At 51.4% G+C, this 25,129-nt stretch overlaps 4 protein-coding genes across 4 annotated transcripts in view; 1 reads left to right on the top strand and 3 right to left on the bottom strand.

The window, feature by feature from the left end:
* Positions 1–893: 893 nt before the first annotated feature.
* Positions 894–2,324, bottom strand: LOC308131660 (retinaldehyde-binding protein 1-like; the record flags this gene model as incomplete). Its single annotated transcript, XM_080498476.1, has 4 exons — positions 894–948; positions 994–1,409; positions 1,489–1,617; positions 2,316–2,324. The coding sequence occupies 4 exons, from the start codon at positions 2,322–2,324 to the stop codon at positions 894–896; spliced, it is 609 nt and encodes a 202-aa protein (XP_080354602.1).
* Positions 2,325–9,283: 6,959 nt separating this feature from the next.
* slx1b (SLX1 homolog B, structure-specific endonuclease subunit) lies at positions 9,284–18,475 on the bottom strand (the record flags this gene model as incomplete). Its single annotated transcript, XM_080494636.1, has 5 exons — positions 9,284–9,407; positions 9,523–9,738; positions 15,157–15,471; positions 17,721–17,772; positions 18,303–18,475. 5 exons carry the CDS (start codon positions 18,473–18,475, stop codon positions 9,375–9,377), a joined length of 789 nt encoding a protein of 262 aa, XP_080350762.1. The 3' UTR covers positions 9,284–9,374.
* A 365-nt stretch (positions 18,476–18,840) lies between these two features.
* Positions 18,841–21,107, top strand: LOC308134928 (bolA-like protein 2). Its single transcript, XM_080502777.1, has 3 exons — positions 18,841–18,980; positions 20,210–20,307; positions 20,821–21,107. The coding sequence occupies exons 1-3, from the start codon at positions 18,918–18,920 to the stop codon at positions 20,918–20,920; spliced, it is 261 nt and encodes an 86-aa protein (XP_080358903.1). The 5' UTR covers positions 18,841–18,917; the 3' UTR covers positions 20,921–21,107.
* Positions 21,108–21,637: 530 nt separating this feature from the next.
* LOC308131652 (uncharacterized protein) overlaps positions 21,638–25,129 on the bottom strand; it is a 49,399-nt gene continuing 45,907 nt past the window's right edge. Inside the window, exons 26-31 of the mRNA XM_080498468.1 lie at positions 23,929–24,012; positions 23,575–23,679; positions 23,009–23,082; positions 22,812–22,934; positions 22,281–22,410; positions 21,638–22,202 (exon numbers count right to left, since the gene is read on the bottom strand). Coding sequence (XP_080354594.1) covers positions 22,047–22,202; positions 22,281–22,410; positions 22,812–22,934; positions 23,009–23,082; positions 23,575–23,679; positions 23,929–24,012 — 672 coding nt within the window. The 3' untranslated portion in view covers positions 21,638–22,046. The remainder of the gene's footprint in view (positions 22,203–22,280; positions 22,411–22,811; positions 22,935–23,008; positions 23,083–23,574; positions 23,680–23,928; positions 24,013–25,129) is intronic.

Genomic DNA, 25,129 nt, shown 5'->3' with positions numbered 1-25,129 from the left:
CAATGAAACGTTTGAGTCCCGTCTTCAGTTCCTTCCTCTTTGACCATGAAGAACATCTGGATGCTGGACCAGTCGCTGAAACATGGTGGCGACAAGATCCAGATGTGAGGACGAGCTCTGGCTGGTCCAGATGTGAGGATTTGAGGAATCCTTTGAAGTATTTAATGTGTCCAAGTGACTTTGTTTACTCTTTATGTTGATATGATTTATTTTGAAATTCTCAGGAAATAGAAGTAAAATAGTTTTCCTCTGATTTCAAAATAAAGTTCGTTTCATTTTGTCTCCTGTCAGAAACAAAGACGATACTGTAGTAATGTGATTACAATGCTGCTCCGGGGCCCCTCCATACCACACACCAATTAACCCAGTGTGTGTGTGTGTGTGTGTGTGTGTGTGTGTGTGTGTGTGTGTGTGTGTGTGTGTGTGTGTGTGTGTGTGTGTGTGTGTGTGTGTGTGTGTGTGTGTGTGTGAGAGGTTCTCATCACAACAGGTTCTCAAGTGAAGTAAACTTTCTGTCCTATTTGGAGACAAAGGGTGACTTTGTTATGGGGGTGTTTGTTGGGGGGGGGGGGGGGGGGGGTGAGGAATCTCAAAGTGTCCAATTAATGAACAGAGGACTCTGTGTCTCAGAGACGGACAGGATCCATGTGAACCTGGAGAACAAAGGAGGTCTGACCTGAACCAGCCAAGCGACTGATTGTTTGTGGAGCCGGGAGGGACGGGGGGACGGGGGGGGACGAGGGGACGGGGGGGGGCGAGGGGGACGGGGGGATGAGGGGGACGAGGGGGACGGGAGGGACTGGAGGGACGGGAAGGATGATGTCCCCCATGACATCACACTTCCTGTCCAGGAGAGAAACGCTGCTCTAGGAACTGTCTTACAGAGACTTGTCTCACGGAGCCCTGTCCCACAGAGACCTGTCCCACAGAGCCGTGTCCCACAGAGACCTGTCCCACAGAGACTTGTCTCACAGAGCCCTGTCCCACAGAAACCTGTCCCACAGAACCCTGTCCCACAGAGCCCTGTCCCACAGAAACCTGTCCCACAGAGACGTGTCCCACAGAGCCCTGTCCCACAGAAACCTGTCCCACAGAACCCTGTCCCACAGAGCCCTGTCCCACAGAGACTTGTCCCACAGAACCCTGTCCCACAGAGCCCTGTCCCACAGAGACTTGTCCCACAGAGACTTGTCCCACAGGTTACCTTTCATGAGCTCGTGGGACCGGACGACGTCGAACTTGCGAGCTCGGAGGAAACGCAGCATGAGGGAGTCGGGTTTGTCCCCGAAGCGGTCCAGCACCAGCTTGGACAGGTCGTCTCCGTCCCCCGCCCGGTCCTTGATCATGACCCGCAGGTCCTTCAGGGACGACGCCCGTCTCTCATCCGTCTCATTCAGCTCGTCCTTGGCCTGGACAGCACAGACGGTCAACATCACTCATCGTGTCTCCGGGTATCGTCTCCGTCCCCCAGAACCGTGAAGCTTGGACCTTCTGCACCGTGTGTCCCGGGAGTTTGGGACACGGTCCAAACACCGGTCCATGGTCCTTCACGGTCAAGTGCTCCAGCTTCGCCCTCATGGCCTGCTCGTCCTCCGACACCATACGGAACGATCCAGTCTGAGGACAGAGGACGGGACGGGACATGATGTGATGGGATGTGACGGGTTGGGACGGGTCAGGATGGGATGGGATGTGACGGGTTGGGACGGGATGTGACGGGTTGGGACGGGACGGGACGGGACGGGTCGGGATGGGATGGGATGTGACGGGTTGGGACGGGACGGGATGTGACGGGTTGGGACGGGACGGGACGGGACGGGACGGGTCGGGACGGGACGGGACGGGTCGGGATGGGATGGGATGTGACGGGTTGGGACGGGACGGGACGGGACGGGACGGGTCGGGATGGGACGGGACGGGATGGGATGGGATGTGACGGGTTGGGACGGGACGGGACGGGACGGGACGGGTCGGGATGGGACGGGACGGGATGGGATGGGATGTGACGGGTTGGGACGGGACGGGATGGGACGGGATGGGACGGGTCGGGATGGGATGGGATGTGACGGGTTGGGACGGGACGGGACGGGACGGGACGGGTCGGGATGGGATGTGACGGGACGGGACATGATGTGAGAGGACATGTGACACATGACATGAAAGCAGACAGGATGTGGTCAAAAGACAAGATGAGACATGAAGTAATGAGACGTAACAATAAAGATTCCAATGAGACGATTCTGGTCTCCGATCGTTTTGTCTTTCAAACTGATTTTCTATTTTCTCTGCTGCTTCCCAGCAGGAGGTGAACTTACGGCGGCCATGTCTGCAGCGTCTCACAACGGCGACCCTGCAGGACGGAGACGGAGACGCATCGTCACATGGAGACAGTTTGTCCAACAAGACGACAGTCTGTCCAAATGTCTCTCAAAAACATGAAACAACTTTGATTGGACAGGAAAAGAAAACATTTCTGTCTGGATCCTGTTACATCATGGATAGTACAGCGAAGTACAGTGTAGTACAGCGTAGTACAGTGTAATGCATTGAAGAACTGGGTAGTACAGTGCAGTACAGTTTAGTACGGTGTACTACAGTGTAATGTAATATAATGTAATGTAATATAATATTCAAGTACACGTCAGTAAGATAGATAAAAGATAAAAAAGATCAAAGTAACGTAAAACAAAATCTGTGATTCTTCAACAGAAAAAGTACTTTTTATTTTCTTATCAGAAACAAAACAGTTTTAATCTAGAAACACTGGAAATAAAGTTTCTTGAAGGTATTAATACTTTAATTAAAGTAGTTATTTAGGTATTTAAAGTATTAATTAATTAATACTTTAAAAACAAATACTTCACTAAAGGATTACTGTAGCCTGAAAAGTACTTTTATAAACAAGTGAAACTCAACGAAGAGATTTTAGGATGAAGTCGTCTTACCTTGAGTTGACGGGATGAAAGACCTGCAGAGGAGGAGAGGAAGAGGAGGAGGAGAGGGAGAGAGGAGAGGAGAGAGAGAGAGAGAGAGAGAGGAGCAGGGGAGGAGAGAGAGAGAGGAGGAGAGGGAGAGGAGGAGGAGAGAGAGGAGAGAGAGAGGAGGAGAGAGAGAGGAGAGAGAGAGCGAGAGAGGAGAGAGAGAAGAGAGAGAGAGGAGAGAGAGGAGAGAGGAGGAGAGAGAGAGAGAAGAGAGAGAGAGGAGAGAGAGAGGAGGAGCAGCAGGGAGCAGAGAGAGAGGGGGAGGAGAAAGAGAGAGAGAGAGAGAGAGAGAGGAGGAGCAGCAGGGAGGAGAGAGAGAGGAGCGAGAGAGGGGGGGGAGAAAGAGAGAGAGAGAGAGAGAGAGAGAGAGAGAGAGAGGAGGAGTCACTCACTGAAAGGGGGATGAACACTGGACGACAATGGAAGATCATCTACATGATGACACTGTGTGTGTGTGTGTGTGTGTGTGTGTGTGTGTGTGTGTGTGTGTGTGTGTGTGTGTGTGTGTGTGTGTGTGTGTGTGTGAACTCACTACACACAAGAACTAATGATGATTTTATATAAATATATAAATACTCCTAGAATCCAATCGACTCCAGGTCTTAAACTAATTATCATCCATCCATCTCTCCACCCACCACCATCATCATCACCACCATCATCACCATCACCACCATCATCATCATCATCATCATCATCATCATCATCATCATCATCATCATCATCATCATCACCGCCATCATCATCATCACCATCATCACCATCATCATCATCATCATCATCATCATCATCATCATCATCATCATCATCATCATCATCATCATCATCACCACCATCATCACCGCCATCATCATCATCATCATCATCATCATCATCATCATCATCACCGCCATCATCATCATCATCATCACCACCATCATCACCGCCATCATCATCATCATCATCATCACCACCATCATCATCATCATCATCATCATCACCACCATCATCATCATCATCATCACCACCATCATCTTCATCATCCAGAAGTTGTAGATTTAAATCCACAAATATTTACATAAAGATTCAAAGAAGTAAACGTTCATGTATTTTCTCTCCTTTTTCTGCTCCTTGTTTCTCTTCACCTTCATTAATCACGTCTTTAAAAAAACAAAAACACGACTAACTTCCAGTGCTTTGATTTGACTAGCTTCCAGTACTTTGATGTCTAGCTTCCGGTGCTTTGATGCGTCTAACTTCCAGTGCTTTGATGTGACTAACATCTAGTGCTTTGATGTCAAACTTCCAGTGCTTTGATGCATCTTGTCCTGCAGGAAGTCGTTTTGACCTTTAAATCTCATTTCTCACGTTTTTGTCTAAAATTTCAGGACGAAGCTTTAGAACGAGACCAGAAAACATAGAAAACATCCATAGAACTGAAAACATCCACTCTTCTTTCAAGCTTCTGTCGTGTCTGTAAAGCACGTGTTGAAGTCCGGTCCTGGAGGGCGCAGCCCTGCACGTTCTCCATGTCTGATTGCAATGAGCAGCAGGTTCTCTGGCTTGGTGAGGAACCATCAGGACGTCCAGGGGAGGAGACCTGGAGAACCTGCAGGGCTTCGGCCCGCCAGGGTCTGAGTTTGACACTCCTGCTGTAAAGTAAGAGTACCTGATTAAGTAATAGTTCCTGATAAAGTAATAGTACCTGATAAATAGCTAATAAAGTAATAGTACCTGATAAAGTAATAGTACCTGATTAAGTAATAGTACCTGATAAAGTAATAGTACCTGATTAAGTAATAGTACCTGATAAAGTAATAGTACCTGATTAAGTAATAGTACCTGATAAAGTAATAGTACCTGATTAAGTAATAGTACCTGATAAAGTAATAGTACCTGATTAAGTAATAGTACCTGATAAAGTAATAGTACCTGATAAAGTAATAGTACCTGATAAATAGCTAATAAAGTAATAGTACCTGATAAAGTAATAGTACCTGATTAAGTAATAGTACCTGATAAAGTAATAGTACCTGATTAAGTAATAGTACCTGATAAAGTAATAGTACCTGATTAAGTAATAGTACCTGATTAAGTAATAGTTCCTGATAAAGTAATAGTACCTGATAAATAGCTAATAAAGTAATAGTACCTGATAAAGTAATAGTACCTGATTAAGTAATAGTACCTGATAAAGTAATAGTACCTGATTAAGTAATAGTACCTGATAAAGTAATAGTACCTGATTAAGTAATAGTACCTGATAAAGTAATAGTACCTGATTAAGTAATAGTACCTGATAAATAGCTAATAAAGTAATAGTACCTGATAAATAGCTAATAAAGTAATAGTACCTGATAAAGTAATAGTAACTGATAAAGTAATAGTACCTGATAAATAGCTAATAAAGTAATAGTACCTGATAAAGTAATAGTAACTGATAAAGTAATAGTACCTGATAAAGTAATAGTAGCTGATAAAGTAATAGTACCTGATAAAGTAATAGTAGCTGATAAATAGCTGATAAAGTAATAGTACCTGATTAAGTAATAGTACCTGATAAAGTAATAGTACCTGATAAATAGCTGATAAAGTAATAGTACCTGATTAAGTAATAGTACCTGATAAATAGCTGATAAAGTAATAGTACCTGATAAATAGCTGATAAAGTAATAGTACCTGATAAATAGCTGATAAAGTAATAGTACCTGATTAAGTAATAGTACCTGATAAATAGCTGATAAAGTAATAGTACCTGTTTAAGTAATAGTACCTGATAAATAGCTAATAAAGTAATAGTAGCTAATAAAGTAATAGTACCTGATAAATAGCTAATAAAGTAATAGTAGCTAATAAAGTAATAGTACCTGATAAATAGCTAATAAAGTAATAGTAGCTAATAAAGTAATAGTACCTGATAAATAGCTAATAAAGTAATAGTAGCTAATAAAGTAATAGTACCTGATAAATAGCTAATAAAGTAATAGTAGCTAATAAAGTAATAGTAGCTGATAAATAGCTGATAAAGTAATAGTACCTGATAAATAGCTAATAAAGTAATAGTAGCTGATAAATAGCTGATAAAGTAATAGTACCTGATTAAGTAATAGTACCTGATAAAGTAATAGTAACTGATAAAGTAATAGTACCTGATAAAGTAATAGTAGCTGATAAAGTAATAGTACCTGATAAAGTAATAGTAACTGATAAATAGCTAATAAAGTAATAGTAGCTGATAAAGTAATAGTAACTGATAAAGTAATAGTACCTGATAAAGTAATAGTACCTGATAAAGTAATAGTAGCTGATAAAGTAATAGTACCTGATAAAGTAATAGTAACTGATAAATAGCTAATAAAGTAATAGTAGCTGATAAAGTAATAGTAGCTGATAAAGTAATAGTACCTGATAAAGTAATAGTACCTGATAAATAGCTAATAAAGTAATAGTAGCTGATAAAGTAATAGTACCTGATAAAGTAATAGTACCTGTTAAAGTAATAGTACCTGATAAAGTAATAGTACCTGATAAAGTAATGTTGCCATTCGGAGCCGGCTGGAGAGGAAAAACGTTTCACGATTTGAAAACTACAGGAAGTGAGTGTTGCCATGGCAACAGGCTGCAGTGACCTCGAGGTCGTCATGCTGCAGAAGAAACGTCGGAGAAAAACATTTTATTCTTCAGAAATAATAAACGTCCTCTTTTCTTTTCCGTCACGCTGCTGCTCGTCCCTCACTGCCCCCTGCTGGACGACGGAGACAAGACACCCTGCTGGACGACGGAGACAAGACACCCTGCTGGACGACAGAGACAAGACACCCTGCTGGACGACGGAGACAAGACACCCTGCTGGACGACGGAGACAAGACACCCTGCTGGACGACGGAGACAAGACAAGACACAAGACACCCTGCTGGACGACGGAGACAAGACACCCTGCTGGACGACGGAGACAAGACACCCTGCTGGACGACGGAGACAAGACACCCTGCTGGACGACGGAGACAAGACAAGACACAAGACACCCTGCTGGACGACGGAGACAAGACACCCTGCTGGACGACGGAGACGAGACAAGACACAAGACACCCTGCTGGACGACGGAGACGAGACAAGACACAAGACACCCTGCTGGACGACGGAGACGAGACAAGACACAAGACACCCTGCTGGACGACGGAGACGAGACAAGACACAAGACACCCTGCTGGACGACGGAGACGAGACAAGACACAAGACACCCTGCTGGACGACGGAGACGAGACAAGACACAAGACACCCTGCTGGACGACGGAGACGAGACAAGACACAAGACACCCTGCTGGATGACGGAGACGAGACAAGACACAAGACACCCTGCTGGACGACGGAGACGAGACAAGACACAAGACACCCTGCTGGACGACGGAGACGAGACAAGACACAAGACACCCTGCTGGACGACGGAGACGAGACAAGACACAAGACACCCTGCTGGACGACGGAGACGAGGCAAGACACAAGACACCCTGCTGGACGACAGAGACGAGACAAGACACAAGACACCCTGCTGGACGACGGAGACGAGACAAGACACAAGACACCCATCTGGACGACGGAGACGAGACAAGACACAAGACACCCTGCTGGACGACGGAGACGAGACAAGACACAAGACACCCTGCTGGACGACGGAGACGAGACAAGACACAAGACACCCTGCTGGACGACGGAGACGAGACAAGACACAAGACACCCTGCTGGACGACGGAGACAAGACACCCTGCTGGACGACGGAGACGAGACAAGACACAAGACACCCTGCTGGTGAAACAGCAGGGAAAGTGCAACAATTCATGGATCCTCTAAAAAATACAATAAATACATGGATTCTATACAAAATACATTTAATTCGCTCAGTTTCCTCACAGTACAAATAACACAAGTGTATTTTCAAACTAAAGCCCAAAACAGTATTTTGACTGAAGAGTCACTTTGCGTCAGTTTTGTAGATTCTGTCTAAAAACATAGAGTTAAACACAATAGATACTTTATCAATCGCACAAGGAAAGTTTTCATATTTACACCTTGAAAGTCTTTTTTCTTCTTTAATGAGTTGAACTGGAGGTTTTGAGTAAGAAATCATACGATTAAAATCATTATTAAAATATTATTATTAAAATCATTATTATTAAAATCATATTATTAAAATCAGTATTTGTTGCTCCTGTAAAGCAGCTCGTCAAACAACCGTCAGCGTCGAGTTCAGGTCGAGACGTCCTGTTGTGAAGATCGTCTGCAGCTCATCTCGTCTTCTGCAGTTTGTCTCGTCTCCTGCAGCTCGTCTCGTCTTCTGCAGTTTGTCTCGTCTGCAGCTCGTCTCGTCTTCTGCAGCTCGTCTCGTCTGCAGCTCGTCTCGTCTTCTGCAGCTCATCTCATCTGCAGCTCGTCTCGTCTGCAGCTCGTCTCGTCTTCTGCAGCTCGTCTCGTCTTCTGCAGTTTGTCTCGTCTGCAGCTCGTCTCGTCTTCTGCAGCTCGTCTCGTCTGCAGCTCGTCTCGTCTTCTGCAGCTCATCTCATCTGCAGCTCGTCTCGTCTGCAGCTCGTCTCGTCTTCTGCAGTTTGTCTCGTCTGCAGCTCGTCTCGTCTTCTGCAGTTTGTCTCGTCTGCAGCTCGTCTCGTCTTCTGCAGTTTGTCTCGTCTGCAGCTCATCTCATCTGCAGCTCGTCTCGTCTGCAGCTCGTCTCGTCTTCTGCAGCCCGTCTCGTCTTCTGCAGTTTGTCTCGTCTGCAGCTCGTCTCGTCTTCTGCAGCTCGTCTCGTCTGCAGCTCGTCTCGTCTTCTGCAGCTCATCTCATCTGCAGCTCGTCTCGTCTGCAGCTCGTCTCGTCTTCTGCAGTTTGTCTCGTCTGCAGCTCGTCTCGTCTTCTGCAGTTTGTCTCGTCTGCAGCTCGTCTCGTCTTCTGCAGTTTGTCTCGTCTGCAGCTCATCTCATCTGCAGCTCGTCTCGTCTGCAGCTCGTCTCGTCTTTTGCAGTTTGTTTCGTCTGCAGCTCGTCACGTCTCCTGCAGCTCGTCTCGTCACGTCTCCTGCAGCTCGTCTCGTCTTCTGCAGCTCGTCTCGTCACGTCTCCTGCAGCTCGTCTCGTCTTCTGCAGCTCGTCTCGTCACGTCTCCTGCAGCTCGTCTCGTCTTCTGCAGCTCGTCTCGTCACGTCTCCTGCAGCTCGTCTCGTCTTCTGCAGCTCGTCTCGTCACGTCTCCTGCAGCTCGTCTCGTCTTCTGCAGCTCGTCTCGTCACGTCTCCTGCAGCTCGTCTCGTCACGTCTCCTGCAGCTCGTCTCGTCTTCTGCAGCTCGTCACGTCTGCAGCTCGTCTCGTCTGCAGCTCGTCTCGTCACGTCTCCTGCAGCTCGTCTCGTCTTCTGCAGCTCGTCTCGTCACGTCTCCTGCAGCTCGTCCGTCCAGTGGTCCTGAGAAATGAGAGGAAATGAGTCAGTGACCTCAGCAGGATGGCGGGGGAGGGGGAGGAGGAGGAGGAGGGGAGGGGGGGAGGAGGAAGGGGGGAGGAGGGGGGGGGGGACTGACCTGGCCTGTGGACAGCGTGGTCTCCACCACGTCCCCCAAGCAGCCGTACTTGTGGCGGACCAGGTTCCCCCACAAGACGGACTGACGGCAGGACGGACAGACTCCGTCCACCGGCAGCAGGTGAGACGGCGTCTCCTGCAGGAAGCAGCGAGCAAGGCAGGAGGCGTGGCTGCTGGCGCCACACCTCGGGTGGAAGCAGCTCAGCTTCTGGGACGGCTGAGGACGAGACGAGAGACGGCTGAGGACGAGACGAGAGACGGCTGAGGACAAGACACGAGACACCTTCAGCTTGTTTTGTTTCCTGTTTGACTTCAGGGGACGAGACTTCAGCTCGTGAGACGAGTCAGAAAGTCGACGGTTCTAAATTCACCTGCGTTTCTTCGTCTGTCAACAACAAACGTCTCAACTTGATCAACAAACTAACGTTGTTGTTGATCTGAGTCGTTCCAGATCATCGCTGAGCCTGTGGCTTTAAGTGAGCAGTGCACTGTGGGGAGTGAGCAGTGCACTGTGGGGAGTGAGCAGTGCACTGTGGGGAGTGAGCAGTGCATTGTGGGAAGTGAGCAGTGCACTGTGGGGAGTGAGCAGTGCATTGTGGGGAGTGAGCAGTGCACTGTGGGGAGTGAGCAGTGCACTGTGGGGAGTGAGCAGTGCACTGTGGGAAGTGACCAGTGCATTGTGGGGAGTGAGCAGTGCATTGTGGGGAGTGAGCAGTGCACTGTGGGGAGTGAGCAGTGCATTGTGGGGAGTGAGCAGTGCATTGTGGGGAGTGAGCAGTGCACTGTGGGGAGTGAGCAGTGCATTGTGGGGAGTGAGCAGTGCACTGTGGGGAGTGAGCAGTGCACTGTGGGGAGTGAGCAGTGCATTGTGGGGAGTGAGCAGTGCATTGTGGGGAGTGAGCAGTGCACTGTGGGGAGTGAGCAGTGCATTGTGGGGAGTGAGCAGTGCACTGTGGGGAGTGAGCAGTGCATTGTGGGGAGTGAGCAGTGCATTGTGGGGAGTGAGCAGTGCATTGTGGGGAGTGAGCAGTGCACTGTGGGGAGTGAGCAGTGCATTGTGGGAAGTGACCAGTGCACTGTGGGAAGTGACCAGTGCATTGTGGGGAGTGAGCAGTGCATTGTGGGGAGTGAGCAGTGCACTGTGGGGAGTGAGCAGTGCATTGTGGGGAGTGAGCAGTGCATTGTGGGGAGTGAGCAGTGCACTGTGGGGAGTGAGCAGTGCATTGTGGGGAGTGAGCAGTGCACTGTGGGAAGTGAGCAGTGCACTGTGGGGAGTGAGCAGTGCATTGTGGGGAGTGAGCAGTGCACTGTGGGAAGTGACCAGTGCATTGTGGGGAGTGAGCAGTGCATTGTGGGGAGTGAGCAGTGCATTGTGGGGAGTGAGCAGTGCACTGTGGGGAGTGAGCAGTGCATTGTGGGGAGTGAGCAGTGCACTGTGGGGAGTGAGCAGTGCATTGTGGGGAGTGAGCAGTGCATTGTGGGGAGTGAGCAGTGCATTGTGGGGAGTGAGCAGTGCACTGTGGGGAGTGAGCAGTGCATTGTGGGAAGTGACCAGTGCACTGTGGGAAGTGACCAGTGCATTGTGGGGAGTGAGCAGTGCATTGTGGGGAGTGAGCAGTGCACTGTGGGGAGTGAGCAGTGCATTGTGGGGAGTGAGCAGTGCATTGTGGGGAGTGAGCAGTGCACTGTGGGGAGTGAGCAGTGCATTGTGGGGAGTGAGCAGTGCACTGTGGGAAGTGAGCAGTGCACTGTGGGGAGTGAGCAGTGCATTGTGGGGAGTGAGCAGTGCACTGTGGGGAGTGAGCAGTGCATTGTGGGGAGTGAGCAGTGCACTGTGGGGAGTGAGCAGTGCACTGTGGGGAGTGAGCAGTGCATTGTGGGGAGTGAGCAGTGCATTGTGGGAAGTGAGCAGTGCATTGTGGGGAGTGAGCAGTGCATTGTGGGGAGTGACTAGTGCATTGTGGGGAGTGAGCAGTGCATTGTGGGGAGTGACTAGTGCATTGTGGGAAGTGAGCAGTGCACTGTGGGGAGTGAGCAGTGCATTGTGGGGAGTGAGCAGTGCACTGTGGGGAGTGAGCAGTGCACTGTGGGGAGTGAGCAGTGCACTGTGGGGAGTGAGCAGTGCACTGTGGGGAGTGAGCAGTGCACTGTGGGGAGTGAGCAGTGCATTGTGGGAAGTGAGCAGTGCATTGTGGGGAGTGAGCAGTGCATTGTGGGGAGTGACTAGTGCATTGTGGGGAGTGAGCAGTGCATTGTGGGGAGTGAGCAGTGCATTGTGGGGAGTGAGCAGTGCACTGTGGGGAGTGAGCAGTGCATTGTGGGGAGTGAGCAGTGCACTGTGGGGAGTGAGCAGTGCATTGTGGGGAGTGACTAGTGCATTGTGGGAAGTGAGCAGTGCACTGTGGGGAGTGAGCAGTGCACTGTGGGAAGTGAGCAGTGCATTGTGGGGAGTGAGCAGTGCACTGTGGGGAGTGAGCAGTGCATTGTGGGGAGTGAGCAGTGCACTGTGGGGAGTGAGCAGTGCACTGTGGGGAGTGAGCAGTGCACTGTGGGGAGTGAGCAGTGCACTGTGGGGAGTGAGCAGTGCATTGTGGGAAGTGAGCAGTGCATTGTGGGAAGTGAGCAGTGCACTGTGGGGAGTGAGCAGTGCACTGTGGGGAGTGAGCAGTGCATTGTGGGGAGTGACTAGTGCATTGTGGGGAGTGAGCAGTGCATTGTGGGGAGTGACTAGTGCATTGTGGGAAGTGAGCAGTGCACTGTGGGGAGTGAGCAGTGCACTGTGGGGAGTGAGCAGTGCACTGTGGGGAGTGAGCAGTGCATTGTGGGGAGTGAGCAGTGCATTGTGGGAAGTGAGCAGTGCACTGTGGGGAGTGAGCAGTGCACTGTGGGGAGTGAGCAGTGCACTGTGGGGAGTGAGCAGTGCACTGTGGGGAGTGAGCAGTGCATTGTGGGGAGTGAGCAGTGCACTGTGGGGAGTGAGCAGTGCATTGTGGGAAGTGACCAGTGCACTGTGGGAAGTGACCAGTGCATTGTGGGGAGTGAGCAGTGCATTGTGGGGAGTGAGCAGTGCACTGTGGGGAGTGACCAGTGCATTGTGGGAAGTGAGCAGTGCACTGTGGGGAGTGAGCAGTGCATTGTGGGAAGTGAGCAGTGCATTGTGGGGAGTGAGCAGTGCATTGTGGGGAGTGACTAGTGCATTGTGGGGAGTGAGCAGTGCATTGTGGGGAGTGAGCAGTGCACTGTGGGAAGTGAGCAGTGCATTGTGGGGAGTGAGCAGTGCACTGTGGGGAGTGAGCAGTGCATTGTGGGGAGTGAGCAGTGCACTGTGGGGAGTGAGCAGTGCATTGTGGGGAGTGACTAGTGCATTGTGGGAAGTGAGCAGTGCACTGTGGGGAGTGAGCAGTGCACTGTGGGAAGTGAGCAGTGCATTGTGGGGAGTGAGCAGTGCACTGTGGGGAGTGAGCAGTGCATTGTGGGGAGTGAGCAGTGCACTGTGGGGAGTGAGCAGTGCACTGTGGGGAGTGAGCAGTGCACTGTGGGGAGTGAGCAGTGCACTGTGGGGAGTGAGCAGTGCATTGTGGGAAGTGAGCAGTGCATTGTGGGAAGTGAGCAGTGCACTGTGGGGAGTGAGCAGTGCACTGTGGGGAGTGAGCAGTGCATTGTGGGGAGTGACTAGTGCATTGTGGGGAGTGAGCAGTGCATTGTGGGGAGTGACTAGTGCATTGTGGGAAGTGAGCAGTGCACTGTGGGGAGTGAGCAGTGCACTGTGGGGAGTGAGCAGTGCATTGTGGGGAGTGAGCAGTGCATTGTGGGAAGTGAGCAGTGCACTGTGGGGAGTGAGCAGTGCACTGTGGGGAGTGAGCAGTGCACTGTGGGGAGTGAGCAGTGCACTGTGGGGAGTGAGCAGTGCATTGTGGGGAGTGAGCAGTGCACTGTGGGGAGTGAGCAGTGCATTGTGGGAAGTGACCAGTGCACTGTGGGAAGTGACCAGTGCATTGTGGGGAGTGAGCAGTGCATTGTGGGGAGTGAGCAGTGCACTGTGGGGAGTGACCAGTGCATTGTGGGAAGTGAGCAGTGCATTGTGGGGAGTGAGCAGTGCATTGTGGGGAGTGAGCAGTGCACTGTGGGGAGTGAGCAGTGCATTGTGGGGAGTGAGCAGTGCACTGTGGGGAGTGAGCAGTGCACTGTGGGGAGTGAGCAGTGCACTGTGGGGAGTGAGCAGTGCATTGTGGGGAGTGAGCAGTGCACTGTGGGGAGTGAGCAGTGCATTGTGGGGAGTGAGCAGTGCACTGTGGGGAGTGAGCAGTGCACTGTGGGGAGTGAGCAGTGCATTGTGGGGAGTGAGCAGTGCACTGTGGGGAGTGAGCAGTGCACTGTGGGGAGTGAGCAGTGCATTGTGGGGAGTGAGCAGTGCATTGTGGGGAGTGAGCAGTGCACTGTAGGGAGTGAGCAGTGCACTGTGGGGAGTGAGCAGTGCATTGTGGGGAGTGAGCAGTGCACTGTGGGGAGTGAGCAGTGCACTGTGGGGAGTGAGCAGTGCATTGTGGGGAGTGAGCAGTGCATTGTGGGAAGTGAGCAGTGCACTGTGGGGAGTGAGCAGTGCATTGTGGGGAGTGAGCAGTGCATTGTGGGGAGTGAGCAGTGCATTGTGGGGAGTGACTAGTGCATTGTGGGGAGTGAGCAGTGCATTGTGGGGAGTGACTAGTGCATTGTGGGAAGTGAGCAGTGCACTGTGGGGAGTGAGCAGTGCATTGTGGGGAGTGAGCAGTGCATTGTGGGGAGTGAGCAGTGCATTGTGGGGAGTGAGCAGTGCACTGTGGGGAGTGAGCAGTGCACTGTGGGAAGTGAGCAGTGCACTGTGGGGAGTGAGCAGTGCACTGTGGGGAGTGAGCAGTGCATTGTGGGGAGTGAGCAGTGCACTGTGGGGAGTGAGCAGTGCACTGTGGGGAGTGAGCAGTGCATTGTGGGGAGTGAGCAGTGCACTGTGGGAAGTGAGCAGTGCATTGTGGGGAGTGAGCAGTGCACTGTGGGGAGTGAGCAGTGCATTGTGGGGAGTGAGCAGTGCATTGTGGGGAGTGACTAGTGCATTGTGGGGAGTGAGCAGTGCACTGTGGGGAGTGAGCAGTGCACTGTGGGGAGTGAGCAGTGCATTGTGGGGAGTGAGCAGTGCACTGTGGGAAGTGAGCAGTGCACTGTGGGGAGTGAGCAGTGCATTGTGGGGAGTGAGCAGTGCATTGTGGGGAGTGACTAGTGCATTGTGGGGAGTGAGCAGTGCATTGTGGGGAGTGACTAGTGCACTGTGGGGAGTGACTAGTGCATTGTGGGGAGTGAGCAGTGCATTGTGGGGAGTGAGCAGTGCACTGTGGGGAGTGAGCAGTGCATTGTGGGGAGTGACTAGTGCACTGTGGGGAGTGAGCAGTGCACTGTGGGGAGTGAGCAGTGCACTGTGGGGAGTGAGCAGTGCATTGTGGGGAGTGAGCAGTGCATTGTGGGGAGTGAGCAGTGCATTGTGGGAGATACAGCAGGTGGTGTGAGGAGCCGACCCTCCAGGACCCTCCAGGACCCTCCAGGACCCTCCAGGACCGTCCGGCTTCTAGACGAGCTGGGACGACGCCCTGACGACCTTTGACCTCACCTGGACGGGCGTCCGGCACAGGAAGCAGCTGGACGCCTCCTGTCCGTCCCCAGCAGGGGGCGGCGGCATCCTCTTGGCCCTGACGGCGCCCGAGGCCAGGGGGATGTGCAGGGGGGGCTGCAGGCCGGGGGGGGGGTCCAGCCGGTACTCCTGCCGCAGCCAGCGGAGCGTCAGCGGCAGTCGGCGCCACGGCGCCACCCGCAGCATGGAGGACGCCACGCGCCAGTGGAACTGCAGGCTGGACTCCGTCCTGGACCGACGGACCACCTGGCCGAGACGCTTGGACGAGTGCGGATGCTGCCACGCCCACTCAAACTGAGACGAGACAACCACTTCAGTCTCACGTCCTCTCCTTCAGTCTCCTTCAGTCTCAGGTCGTCTCCTTCAGTCTCTCGTCCTCTCCTTCAGTCTCACGTCCTCTCCTTCAGTCTCCTTCAGTCTCACGTCCTCTCCTTCAGTCTTCTTCAGTCTCACGTCCTCTCCTTCAGTCTCACGTCCTCTCCTTCAGTCTCCTTCAGTCTCTCGTCCTCTCCTTCAGTCTCCTGTCCTCTCCTTCAGTCTCACGTCCTCTCCTTCAGTCTCACGTCCTCTCCTTCAGTCTTCTTCAGTCTCTCGTCCTTTCCTTCAGTCTCCTGTCCTCTCCTTCAGTCTCACGTCCTCTCCTTCAGTCTTCTTCAGTCTTTCGTCCTCTCCTTCAGTCTCCTGTCCTCTCCTTCAGTCTCAGGTCGTCTCCTTCAGTCTCAGGTCGTCTCCTTCAGTCTCAGATCGTCTCCTTCAGTCTCAGGTCGTCTCCTTCAGTCTCAGATCGTCTCCTTCAGTCTCAGGTCGTCTCCTTCAGTCTTCTTCAGTCTTTCGTCCTCTCCTTCAGTCTTCTTCAGTCTTTCGTCCTCTCCTTCAGTCTCCTGTCCTCTCCTTCAGTCTTTCGTCCTCTCCTTCAGTCTCAGGTCGTCTCCTTCAGTCTCAGGTCGTCTCCTTCAGTCTCAGGTCGTCTCCTTCAGCCTCAGATCGTCTCCTTCAGTCTCAGATCGTCTCCTTCAGTCTCAGGTCGTCTCCTTCAGTCTCAGGTCGTCTCCTTCAGTCTTCTTCAGTCTTTCGTCCTCTCCTTCAGTCTTCTTCAGTCTTTCGTCCTCTCCTTCAGTCTCCTGTCCTCTCCTTCAGTCTCAGGTCGTCTCCTTCAGTCTCAGGTCGTCTCCTTCAGTCTCAGATCGTCTCCTTCAGTCTCAGATCGTCTCCTTCAGTCTCACGTCCTCTCCTTCAGTCTCAGATCGTCTCCTTCAGTCTCAGGTCGTCTCCTTCAGCCTCAGATCGTCTCCTTCAGTCTCAGATCGTCTCCTTCAGTCTCAGATCGTCTCCTTCAGTCTCACGTCCTCTCCTTCAGTCTCAGATCGTCTCCTTCAGTCTCAGGTCGTCTCCTTCAGTCCCAGATCGTCTCCTTCAGTCCCAGATCGTCTCCTTCAGCCTCAGATCGTCTCCTTCAGTCTCAGGTCGTCTCCTTCAGTCCCAGATCGTCTCCTTCAGCCTCAGATCGTCTCCTTCAGTCTCAGGTCGTCTCCTTCAGTCCCAGATCGTCTCCTTCAGCCTCAGATCGTCTCCTTCAGTCTCAGGTCGTCTCCTTCAGTCTCAGGTCGTCTCCTTCAGCCTCAGATCGTCTCCTTCAGTCTCAGGTCGTCTCCTTCAGCCTCAGATCGTCTCCTTCAGTCTCAGGTCGTCTCCTTCAGCCTCAGATCGTCTCCTTCAGTCTCAGATCGTCTCCTTCAGTCCCAGATCGTCTCCTTCAGCCTCAGATCGTCTCCTTCAGTCTCAGATCGTCTCCTTCAGTCTCAGGTCGTCTCCTTCAGTCCCAGATCGTCTCCTTCAGTCCCAGATCGTCTCCTTCAGTCCCAGATCGTCTCCTTCAGTCCCAGATCGTCTCCTTCAGTCCCAGATCGTCTCCTTCAGTCTCAGGTCGTCTCCTTCAGTCTCAGGTCGTCTCCTTCAGTCCCAGATCGTCTCCTTCAGCCTCAGATCGTCTCCTTCAGTCCCAGGTCGTCTCCTTCAGTCCCAGATCGTCTCCTTCAGTCCCAGATCGTCTCCTTCAGTCTCAGGTCGTCTCCTTCAGTCCCAGATCGTCTCCTTCAGTCCCAGATCGTCTCCTTCAGTCTCAGGTCGTCTCCTTCAGTCCCAGATCGTCTCCTTCAGTCCCAGGTCGTCTCTTGTTCTGGACCAGACTCTTTCCTTTAAGAAATCTGAATGTGAATCAAAATGCAGACTATTTGATGGACTGACTTCATCTTTCCACTGAAGCAGCAGTGTGAAACGTAGAACGGTAAACTTTTCAAAATAAAGTGTAATTGTGTTGAAACAAATGTCTCAGAGTTTCAGAGCTACACGAGAATAAAACAGATAATCTCTCATAGAATAATTTCCCAGAGTATGTGTTATTATTCAGTTTCTTAAATCCAGACATAAACGTGAAGCTCGTCACGACTTTACTGTTTTGTCCTGCAGGTGAATCTGGTTCCAGAATAAAAGTGTCTGACGCTCCGGGACTGAAGTCCAAATAAACTATTAAAACTCATATTTACCCTCAAGGCGGCAATTTCAGACGGGAAGCCGTGTATGATGAGGATCATCTCCCTGAACACAACAGACATGGCAGGGTGTATAGTGTGTATATGTGTATATATATATATATATATATATATATATATATATATATATATATGTATATATATATATATATATATATATATATATATATATATATATATATATATGTATATGTGTGTGTGTGTGTGCAGCGAGATGGAAACTTGAGTTTCTCTGTTTTCTGCTCCGTCCTGAAATAATCCTTCCTTCTGGACTGATAGTTTTGTCCACTTTGTTTCTATAAGAAACTAAACGAGCTGCAGAAAATTGTTTTGTTGTTGATGGTAAAACATTTTCTGTTTAATTACACACTTTTCCGTTTTTATTCTAGATTTTTGCTCTAGAATCATAAAAACACTTAAAGTTCGTGAAAATCCCTCCAGACTCAGCACGTCGATGACGCATTAACCTTGATTGTTATTGATAAAAAATATAAAATCGGTACGGATCGATACCGGTGACTGTTGCTCTGTATCACTCGATATCGGCTCGATACCAGCGGGGTCCCCGGGACTCACCACGGGCCTCTGCCGCTGGTCCGCTTCGCGCCGCCCCGCTGCCGGCCCGCGTTGTGCTGCCGGAGGCGCCGCTCCGGGTCCACCGTGAAGCCGATGTAGATCCGGCCGCGGAACTTGGGGTTCGTGCAGAACAACATGTAGACGCCGAAGAAGCGCTGCTCCTCCACCACCATCGTGGACCAGCTTGTTTACGTTGGTTCTGTGTTTTAGTCGTCCGACACACTGCCTGAACAAATACTCGTCACCGTGACGCTGCGCGTGTCGACGACTCCGTGAATAAAATAGGATATTTTAATTAACTTCATCTTTATACTTCTCTTCTCTTAAAAACATTATTATATGTGACAAAAGTGTGATATTTATAAATATTTATCTTTTCTTTCTTGGCGGACAGCTAGTATTTTCATTCGCTGCTTCAAATCGAAGACCCGCCCACGTGACTGACAGAACCCATATTTGATTGGTCAGAACTTCCATTGCCGCAACGTGATTGGATGATTCTGCTGTCGGTTCCTGACTGTGCCGCTGCAGACAGGAAGTGGAATCGTTCCTCAGCAGGACTGACTCGTTTTTCTGTTCTTTAACGCAGTAGATGTGTTCGATTTACTCGCTAACATGGAAATAACTACTGATCACATCCGGGACAAACTGATCAAAGAGCTTCCAGCATCGCACGTGGTACGTTTCAGTGTTTCGTCTCACACGAGCTCGTCTTCAGTAGGGTTCTACTCGTTCTCCCGATGTTTACCTCATTTTCAGTGCAAAGTACTTCGAGTACTTTCTAAATGAAAAAGCCACCAGGAATCACAGAATGGCTTTTTAAAACGTGTCATTTAAATCCTCCTGCAGCCTGGTTCCACTGCAGCGTCTCTGCATTACTGCCGTCCAGTGAGCCCGCACTCAATGTTAACTGCGCTTTTATTAGCGCCTTTACGGTAAAACACAAGACAGCGTACGGCCGCAATGCTGGAAGGAAATCCTACAAAATTAAAGCCCTGAAAGCAACGACAGAGTCTAATTCCACTTCAGAGCAATACTAGACATACTCCTTTACTACTGCAAGCAATATGAAAGAATATTACTGTAGAAATTTGGAGAAAAGTACTTTTAAACTTGGAGCAAATTAACAAAAATAATGGTCTCTCGAATTAGATGTAAACCTATTAAGGATTCCTTTTTATGGCATTTTGAAAACAGGGGAGAGATTATTTTCAACCAACAGATTCAAGTTTAAGTACTTTTCTCCAAATTTCTACAGTAATATTCTTTCATATTTCTTGTAGTAACAAAGGAGTATGTCTAGTATTGCAATGAAGTGAAAATGGGTGTAAACCTATGAAGGATTCCGTTTTATTGCATTTTGAAAACAAACTGTCTGTCGTTGCTTTCAGGGCTTTTATTTTGTAGGATTTCCTTCCAGCATTGCTGCCGTACGCGGTCTAGTTTTACCGTAAATGCGTTAATAAAAGCGCAGTTCAAATGGAGTGCGGGCTCACTTGACGGCAGTTCTGCACTGAGTGCTTCAATTCTGTCGCTGCTTTGCAGTAAATACACAATAAATAAACGACAGTTTCGGATCAATGGAGGAGATTTAGGTTCGTAGTGATCCTGTCCTGGGATTCATCCTCAAAGTAGAAACTTGGTTCTGCAGTGAAGTTCGATGGTTTCCACGTCAGTTCAGAGACAAAGTGTTAAATGTTGTTTTAACACAAGTTTTACTGGTCAAATAAATAAATGGAAGTTTAAAATATCTTTTTGCTTTAAGTTGAGAAATGAAGAAAGCTGAACATTGAATGATTTAATAGACTGGAGGAGAAAAACGTCCATGTTGTTATTGAAGTGACGCTGGTCTGGTCTCTCTGGTCTGGTCTGGTCTGGTCTCTCTGGTCTGGTCTGGTCTGGTCCAGGAAGTGGAGGACACGTCCCCCAGCAGATGTGCTGCCAGCTTCAAGGTCCTGGTGGTGTCGTCACAGTTTGAGGGGAAACCACTGCTGCAGAGACACAGGTATCGTCACTGGTATCGTCACTGGTATCGTCACCGGTCATCCCCCACAAACTACACACACTGGGACTGGAACCCCCCCCTCTGACTGCCCCCCCCCCCCACCCACAACACAGACTGTTCAGACGGTCTGGTTGTTGGATAAATGAACATTTAATGTAGAAGATATTGAAACGAGTCCGTCGTTTGTTTCCTGGTAATGTGAACCAGGATGACGTCACTCCAGATCGTTATTACCTGTTATTACCTGTTATTACCAGTTATTACCAGTTATTACCGGTTATTACCAGTTATTACCAGGAGGTTTATAAACCCTTTTACACAATTATTTATATTTATAACAAAATGTTTTTGAAAAGATCAGGCGACCTTCACCGCCGACATGTTTGATATGATGCTCAGTTCTGTGTGTGTGTGTGTGTGTGCATGTGTGTGTGCGCGTGTGTGTGTGTGCGTGTGTGTGCGTGCGTGTGCGTGCGTGCGTGCGTGCGTGCGTGCGTGTGTGTGTGTGTGCAGGATGGTGAACTCGTGTCTGGCCGAGGAGCTGAAGCTGATCCACGCCTTCGAGCAGAAGACGCTGACCCCGGGTCAGTGGGAGGAGCTAAAGACTCAGTGAGCGCTGCGGCGGGAGTTGAACCTGCGCCCGACTGGGGTTTGCTGAAGGGCGACGTCGGGCTTTGATCTGGAAGTTCCTGGAGTCAAAGAGACGATCTGGAGGCTGACGGGTCTCTGGAACGAATCCCTGGTTTCCACTAATCAACCACAAACAGCCAGTAAACAAATAAACAAACAAACAAATAAAACAGCCGACAATCAGAAGGAAGAAAACTTGAGTTTTATTCCGCTTCGTTCCAGACGGCGGCGGGCAACAGGAAGCCGCCGCCGCCTCGCCAACTCTTCAAAATAAGAGGCAGGAGAGAAAATATGGCCTCTGAACTTTAGTGTTCTTTCAGTAGTTTAACCGTTTTGTTCCATAAATAGATTTGCTTGTTTGATCAGATTATTTACACGTTGACACGTTTCCTCCTCCGGCAACAAACTGACTTCGTTTGAACAAGTTCGTCACTTGAACTGGAAACGAGTCTCACACTTTCTACAGTCCAGAGGAAACGACGACTTCACATGCATATTTACACAAAGCAGCAGAGTGGCCCCGCCCCCTCCCGGAGGCCCCTCCCCCCCGGGTTCAAGGCAGGAGGACGATTGTGTGTGTGATGAGGCAACAATCGAATTAAACCCTCACAAATATAGAATCACATTGTGGGTCCCCCCCCCCCCCCCCCCCCCACACCCACACACACACCCCCCCCCCCACCCCCCCCACACCCACACACACACACACACACACACGGACTCGTCAGAGGTGCCGCCGCTCCATCAACCGTCCAGAGGTGACCAGGTGCAGACTGGCCCAGGTGCAGACCGGCCCAGGTGACCAGGTGCAGACTGGCCCAGGTACAGACTGGCCCAGGTGCAGACTGGCCCAGGTGCAGACCGGCCCAGGTGTAGACTGGCCCAGGTGAGCAGGTGTAGACCGGCCCAGGTGTAGACCGGCCCAGGTGCAGACTGGCCCAGGTGCAGACCGGCCCAGGTGCAGACCGGCCCAGGTGACCAGGTGCAGACTGGCCCAGGTACAGACTGGCCCAGGTGTAGACTGGCCCAGGTGAGCAGGTGTAGACCGGCCCAGGTACAGACTGGCCCAGGTGCAGACTGGCCCCCTGCAGGTCCAGAGGCCAGAGGCCCTACAGGGCCCCGGCCAGTCCCCAGAGGACGAGGACATGCAGGCCCAGCAGGTAGAGCAGGACGCAGCAGCGGGAGCGCGAGCGGCTCAGCAGCCTGGACAAGTAGAGGCTGCGGCCGCGCAGCCAGCGCCGGCACGTCGCCGCGCCGCCGCGCACCTGCAGGGAGGAGCAGCGGGTTTAACGTCTGGAGGCCCCGGAAGACCACCGGACTCTACACTGCCCCCTGCTGGTTACCTGTCGTGTGATGAGAGGCTGAGCGGGGTCCAGGCTGACGGCGTCCCACTGGTCCTCCGGGTCCACCGCGATGCAGAAGTCCCCCTGAGTGTCCCTCTGAGTGTCCCTATGAGTGTCCCTCTGGGTGTCCCTGCAGGACAAAACACCGTCAGGGCTGCTGCAGCCAGCGGGGTGTTGCAGCTAGCGGCGTGTTGCAGCCAGTGGCGTGTTGCAGCTAGTTGCAGCTAGAGGCGTGTTGCAGCTAGAGGCGTGTTGCAGCCAGCGGCGTGTTGCAGCCAGCGGCGTGTTGCAGCTAGTTGCAGCTCGAGGCGTGTTGCAGCCAGTGGCGTGTTGCAGCTCGCGGCGTGTTGCAGCCAGCGGCGTGTTGCAGCTAGTTGCAGCTCGAGGCGTGTTGCAGCCAGTGGCGTGTTGCAGCCAGTGGCGTGTTGCAGCCAGCGGCGTGTTGCAGCTCGCGGCGTGTTGCAGCCAGTGGCGTGTTGCAGCTCGCGGCGTGTTGCAGCCAGTGGCGTGTTGCAGCTCGCGGCGACTCACCTCTCCTCCTCCTCCCGCGGCTGCCGGGCGGTTCGCAGCGCCTCCTCGGCCGCCTCCCTCCTCGCCCGCTCCTCCGCCAGCGTTAGCTCCGCCTCCGCCAGTGCTAGCTCCGCCTCCGCCAGCCTGCCACACAAACGTGAAGCTGAGGCGCCGCTGCAGCCTTGTGCGGGATGCAGAGCGAGGTGCGGCCATCTCACCGTTCTCTGAGCGGGGCGTCGCTGCTGCTGCGCTCCTGAGGCGCCCCCGGAGCCCCCTGGCTGAGGACGGCGCCCTGCGGGACCACAACGCTCTGTGACCTGCACCGCTTCAGCAGGACTGACCACCTCCACCTCCACCTCCACCTCTACCTCTACCTCTACCTCCACCTCCACCTCCACCTCCACCTCCACCTCCACCTCTACCTCTACCTCTACCCTCACCTCTACCTCCACCTCTACCTCCACCTCTACCTCCACCCTCACCTCCACCTCCACCCTCACCTCCACCTCCACCTCCACCCTCACCTCCACCTCCACCCTCACCTCTACCTCCACCTCCACCCTCACCTCCACCCCCACCTCCACCCCCACCCCCTCCACCTTTGGCAGGTGTTCATCCAGACCTCAGGTTTCAGAGACACAAGAGAATCCAAGTTAATCTGCTTTCCTTCACTCATGAATTTGAAAACTTTGGTGGTGTTGGCGGTGCGCCCGCCCCCCCCCCCCCCCCCGGTGGTGCCCCCCCCCCGGTGGTGCCCGCCCCCCCGGTGGTGGCAGTGTGTTACCTGGGCCTCCAGCCAGAGGCAGCGACTCTCTGAATCCCTCAGAGTTTGAGAAACGGTCCTGAGCTCAGCGCCGAGCGCCGCCTGGTCCTCGGAGGCCCGCTGCAGCTGTGGGGGGCGACCGGGTCAGAACGGGCCGGACCGGGTCGGAACGGGCCGGACCGGACCGGACCGGGTCGGAACGGGCCGGACCGGACCGGACCGGGTCAGAACGGGCCAGACCGGAACGGAACGGACCGGACCAAACCGCACCGGACCGGACCAGGTCAGACAGGGTCAGACCGGGTCAGACCGGACCGGACCGGACCAGACCAGCTCAGACCTCACACCTGAAGCTCCGCCCACTCCTCCTCCTACCTCCACCTGGAGCTGCTTCCTCTCTGCCTCCAGGCGCTGCACCGTCTCCTCCAGCTGAACCCGGGTCCAGAGAGACTCCGCCTCCTGGGGGGGGCAGAGGGGGGGGGGACAGAGGGGGACAGGCTGAGTGGAGGGAAGCTAAAGACAAAGTGTCTCAACGTGTTTCAGCCGTCTTCAGGATGAGAACGTGGATAAAACAAGATGAATGAATAAAGAAATGAGTCTCTGCAGTTTATCAATAAATAATTGTTCTTCTAACTTGTTACGAACTTCTAACGACTGAAGAAGTGAAGAGGTGAAGAACTGAAGAAGTGAAGAGGTGAAGAGGTGAAGAAGTGAAGAGGTGAAAAACTGAAGAGGTGAAGAACTGAAGAGGTGAAGAACTGAAGAGGTGAAGAAGTGAAGAGGTGAAGAACTGAAGAGGTGAAGAAGTGAAGAGGTGAAAAACTGAAGAGGTGAAGAACTGAAGAGGTGAAGAACTGAAGAGGTGAAGAACTGAAGAGGTGAAGAACTGAAGAGGTGAAGAAGTGAAGAGGTGAAAAACTGAAGAGGTGAAGAACTGAAGAGGTGAAGAACTGAAGAGGTGAAGAAGTGAAGAGGTGAAAAACTGAAGAGGTGAAGAACTGAAGAGGTGAAGAACTGAAGAGGTGAAGAACTGAAGAGGTGAAGAAGTGAAGAGGTGAAGAGGTGAAGAAGTGAAGAGGTGAAGAACTGAAGAGGTGAAGAACTGAAGAGGTGAAGAAGTGAAGAGGTGAAGAGGTGAAGAAGTGAAGAGGTGAAGAACTGAAGAGGTGAAGAACTGAAGAAGTGAAGAACTGAAGAGGTGAAGAACTGAAGAAGTGAAGAGGTGAAGAGGTGAAGAAGTGAAGAGGTGAAGAAGTGAAGAGGTGAAGAACTGAAGAGGTGAAGAACTGAAGAGGTGAAGAAGTGAAGAGGTGAAGAACTGAAGAGGTGAAGAACTGAAGAAGTGAAGAACTGAAGAAGTGAAGAACTGAAGAGGTGAAGAACTGAAGAGGTGAAGAACTGAAGAGGTGAAGAACTGAAGAAGTGAAGAACTGAAGAGGTGAAGAACTGAAGAAGTGAAGAACTGAAGAGGTGAAGAACTGAAGAAGTGAAGAGGTGAAGAAGTGAAGAGGTGAAGAACTGAAGAGGTGAAGAACTGAAGAAGTGAAGAACTGAAGAGGTGAAGAACTGAAGAAGT

This window comes from Blennius ocellaris, assembly GCF_963422515.1.
Source record: "Blennius ocellaris genome assembly, chromosome: 1".
Lineage (NCBI taxonomy): Eukaryota > Metazoa > Chordata > Actinopteri > Blenniiformes > Blenniidae > Blennius > Blennius ocellaris.
This window is presented reverse-complemented; position numbering and strand designations above follow the sequence as displayed.

Excerpts from the sequence above, each read along its gene's own strand:
- LOC308134928 (XM_080502777.1), top strand. The coding sequence starts at position 18,918 with ATGGAAATAACTACTGATCACATCCGGGACAAACTGATCAAAGAGCTT. Across the intron at positions 18,981-20,209 it reads AGCTTCCAGCATCGCACGTG|GAAGTGGAGGACACGTCCCC; the intron begins GTACGTTTCAGT and ends GGTCTGGTCCAG. Across the intron at positions 20,308-20,820 it reads CCACTGCTGCAGAGACACAG|GATGGTGAACTCGTGTCTGG; the intron begins GTATCGTCACTG and ends GTGTGTGTGCAG.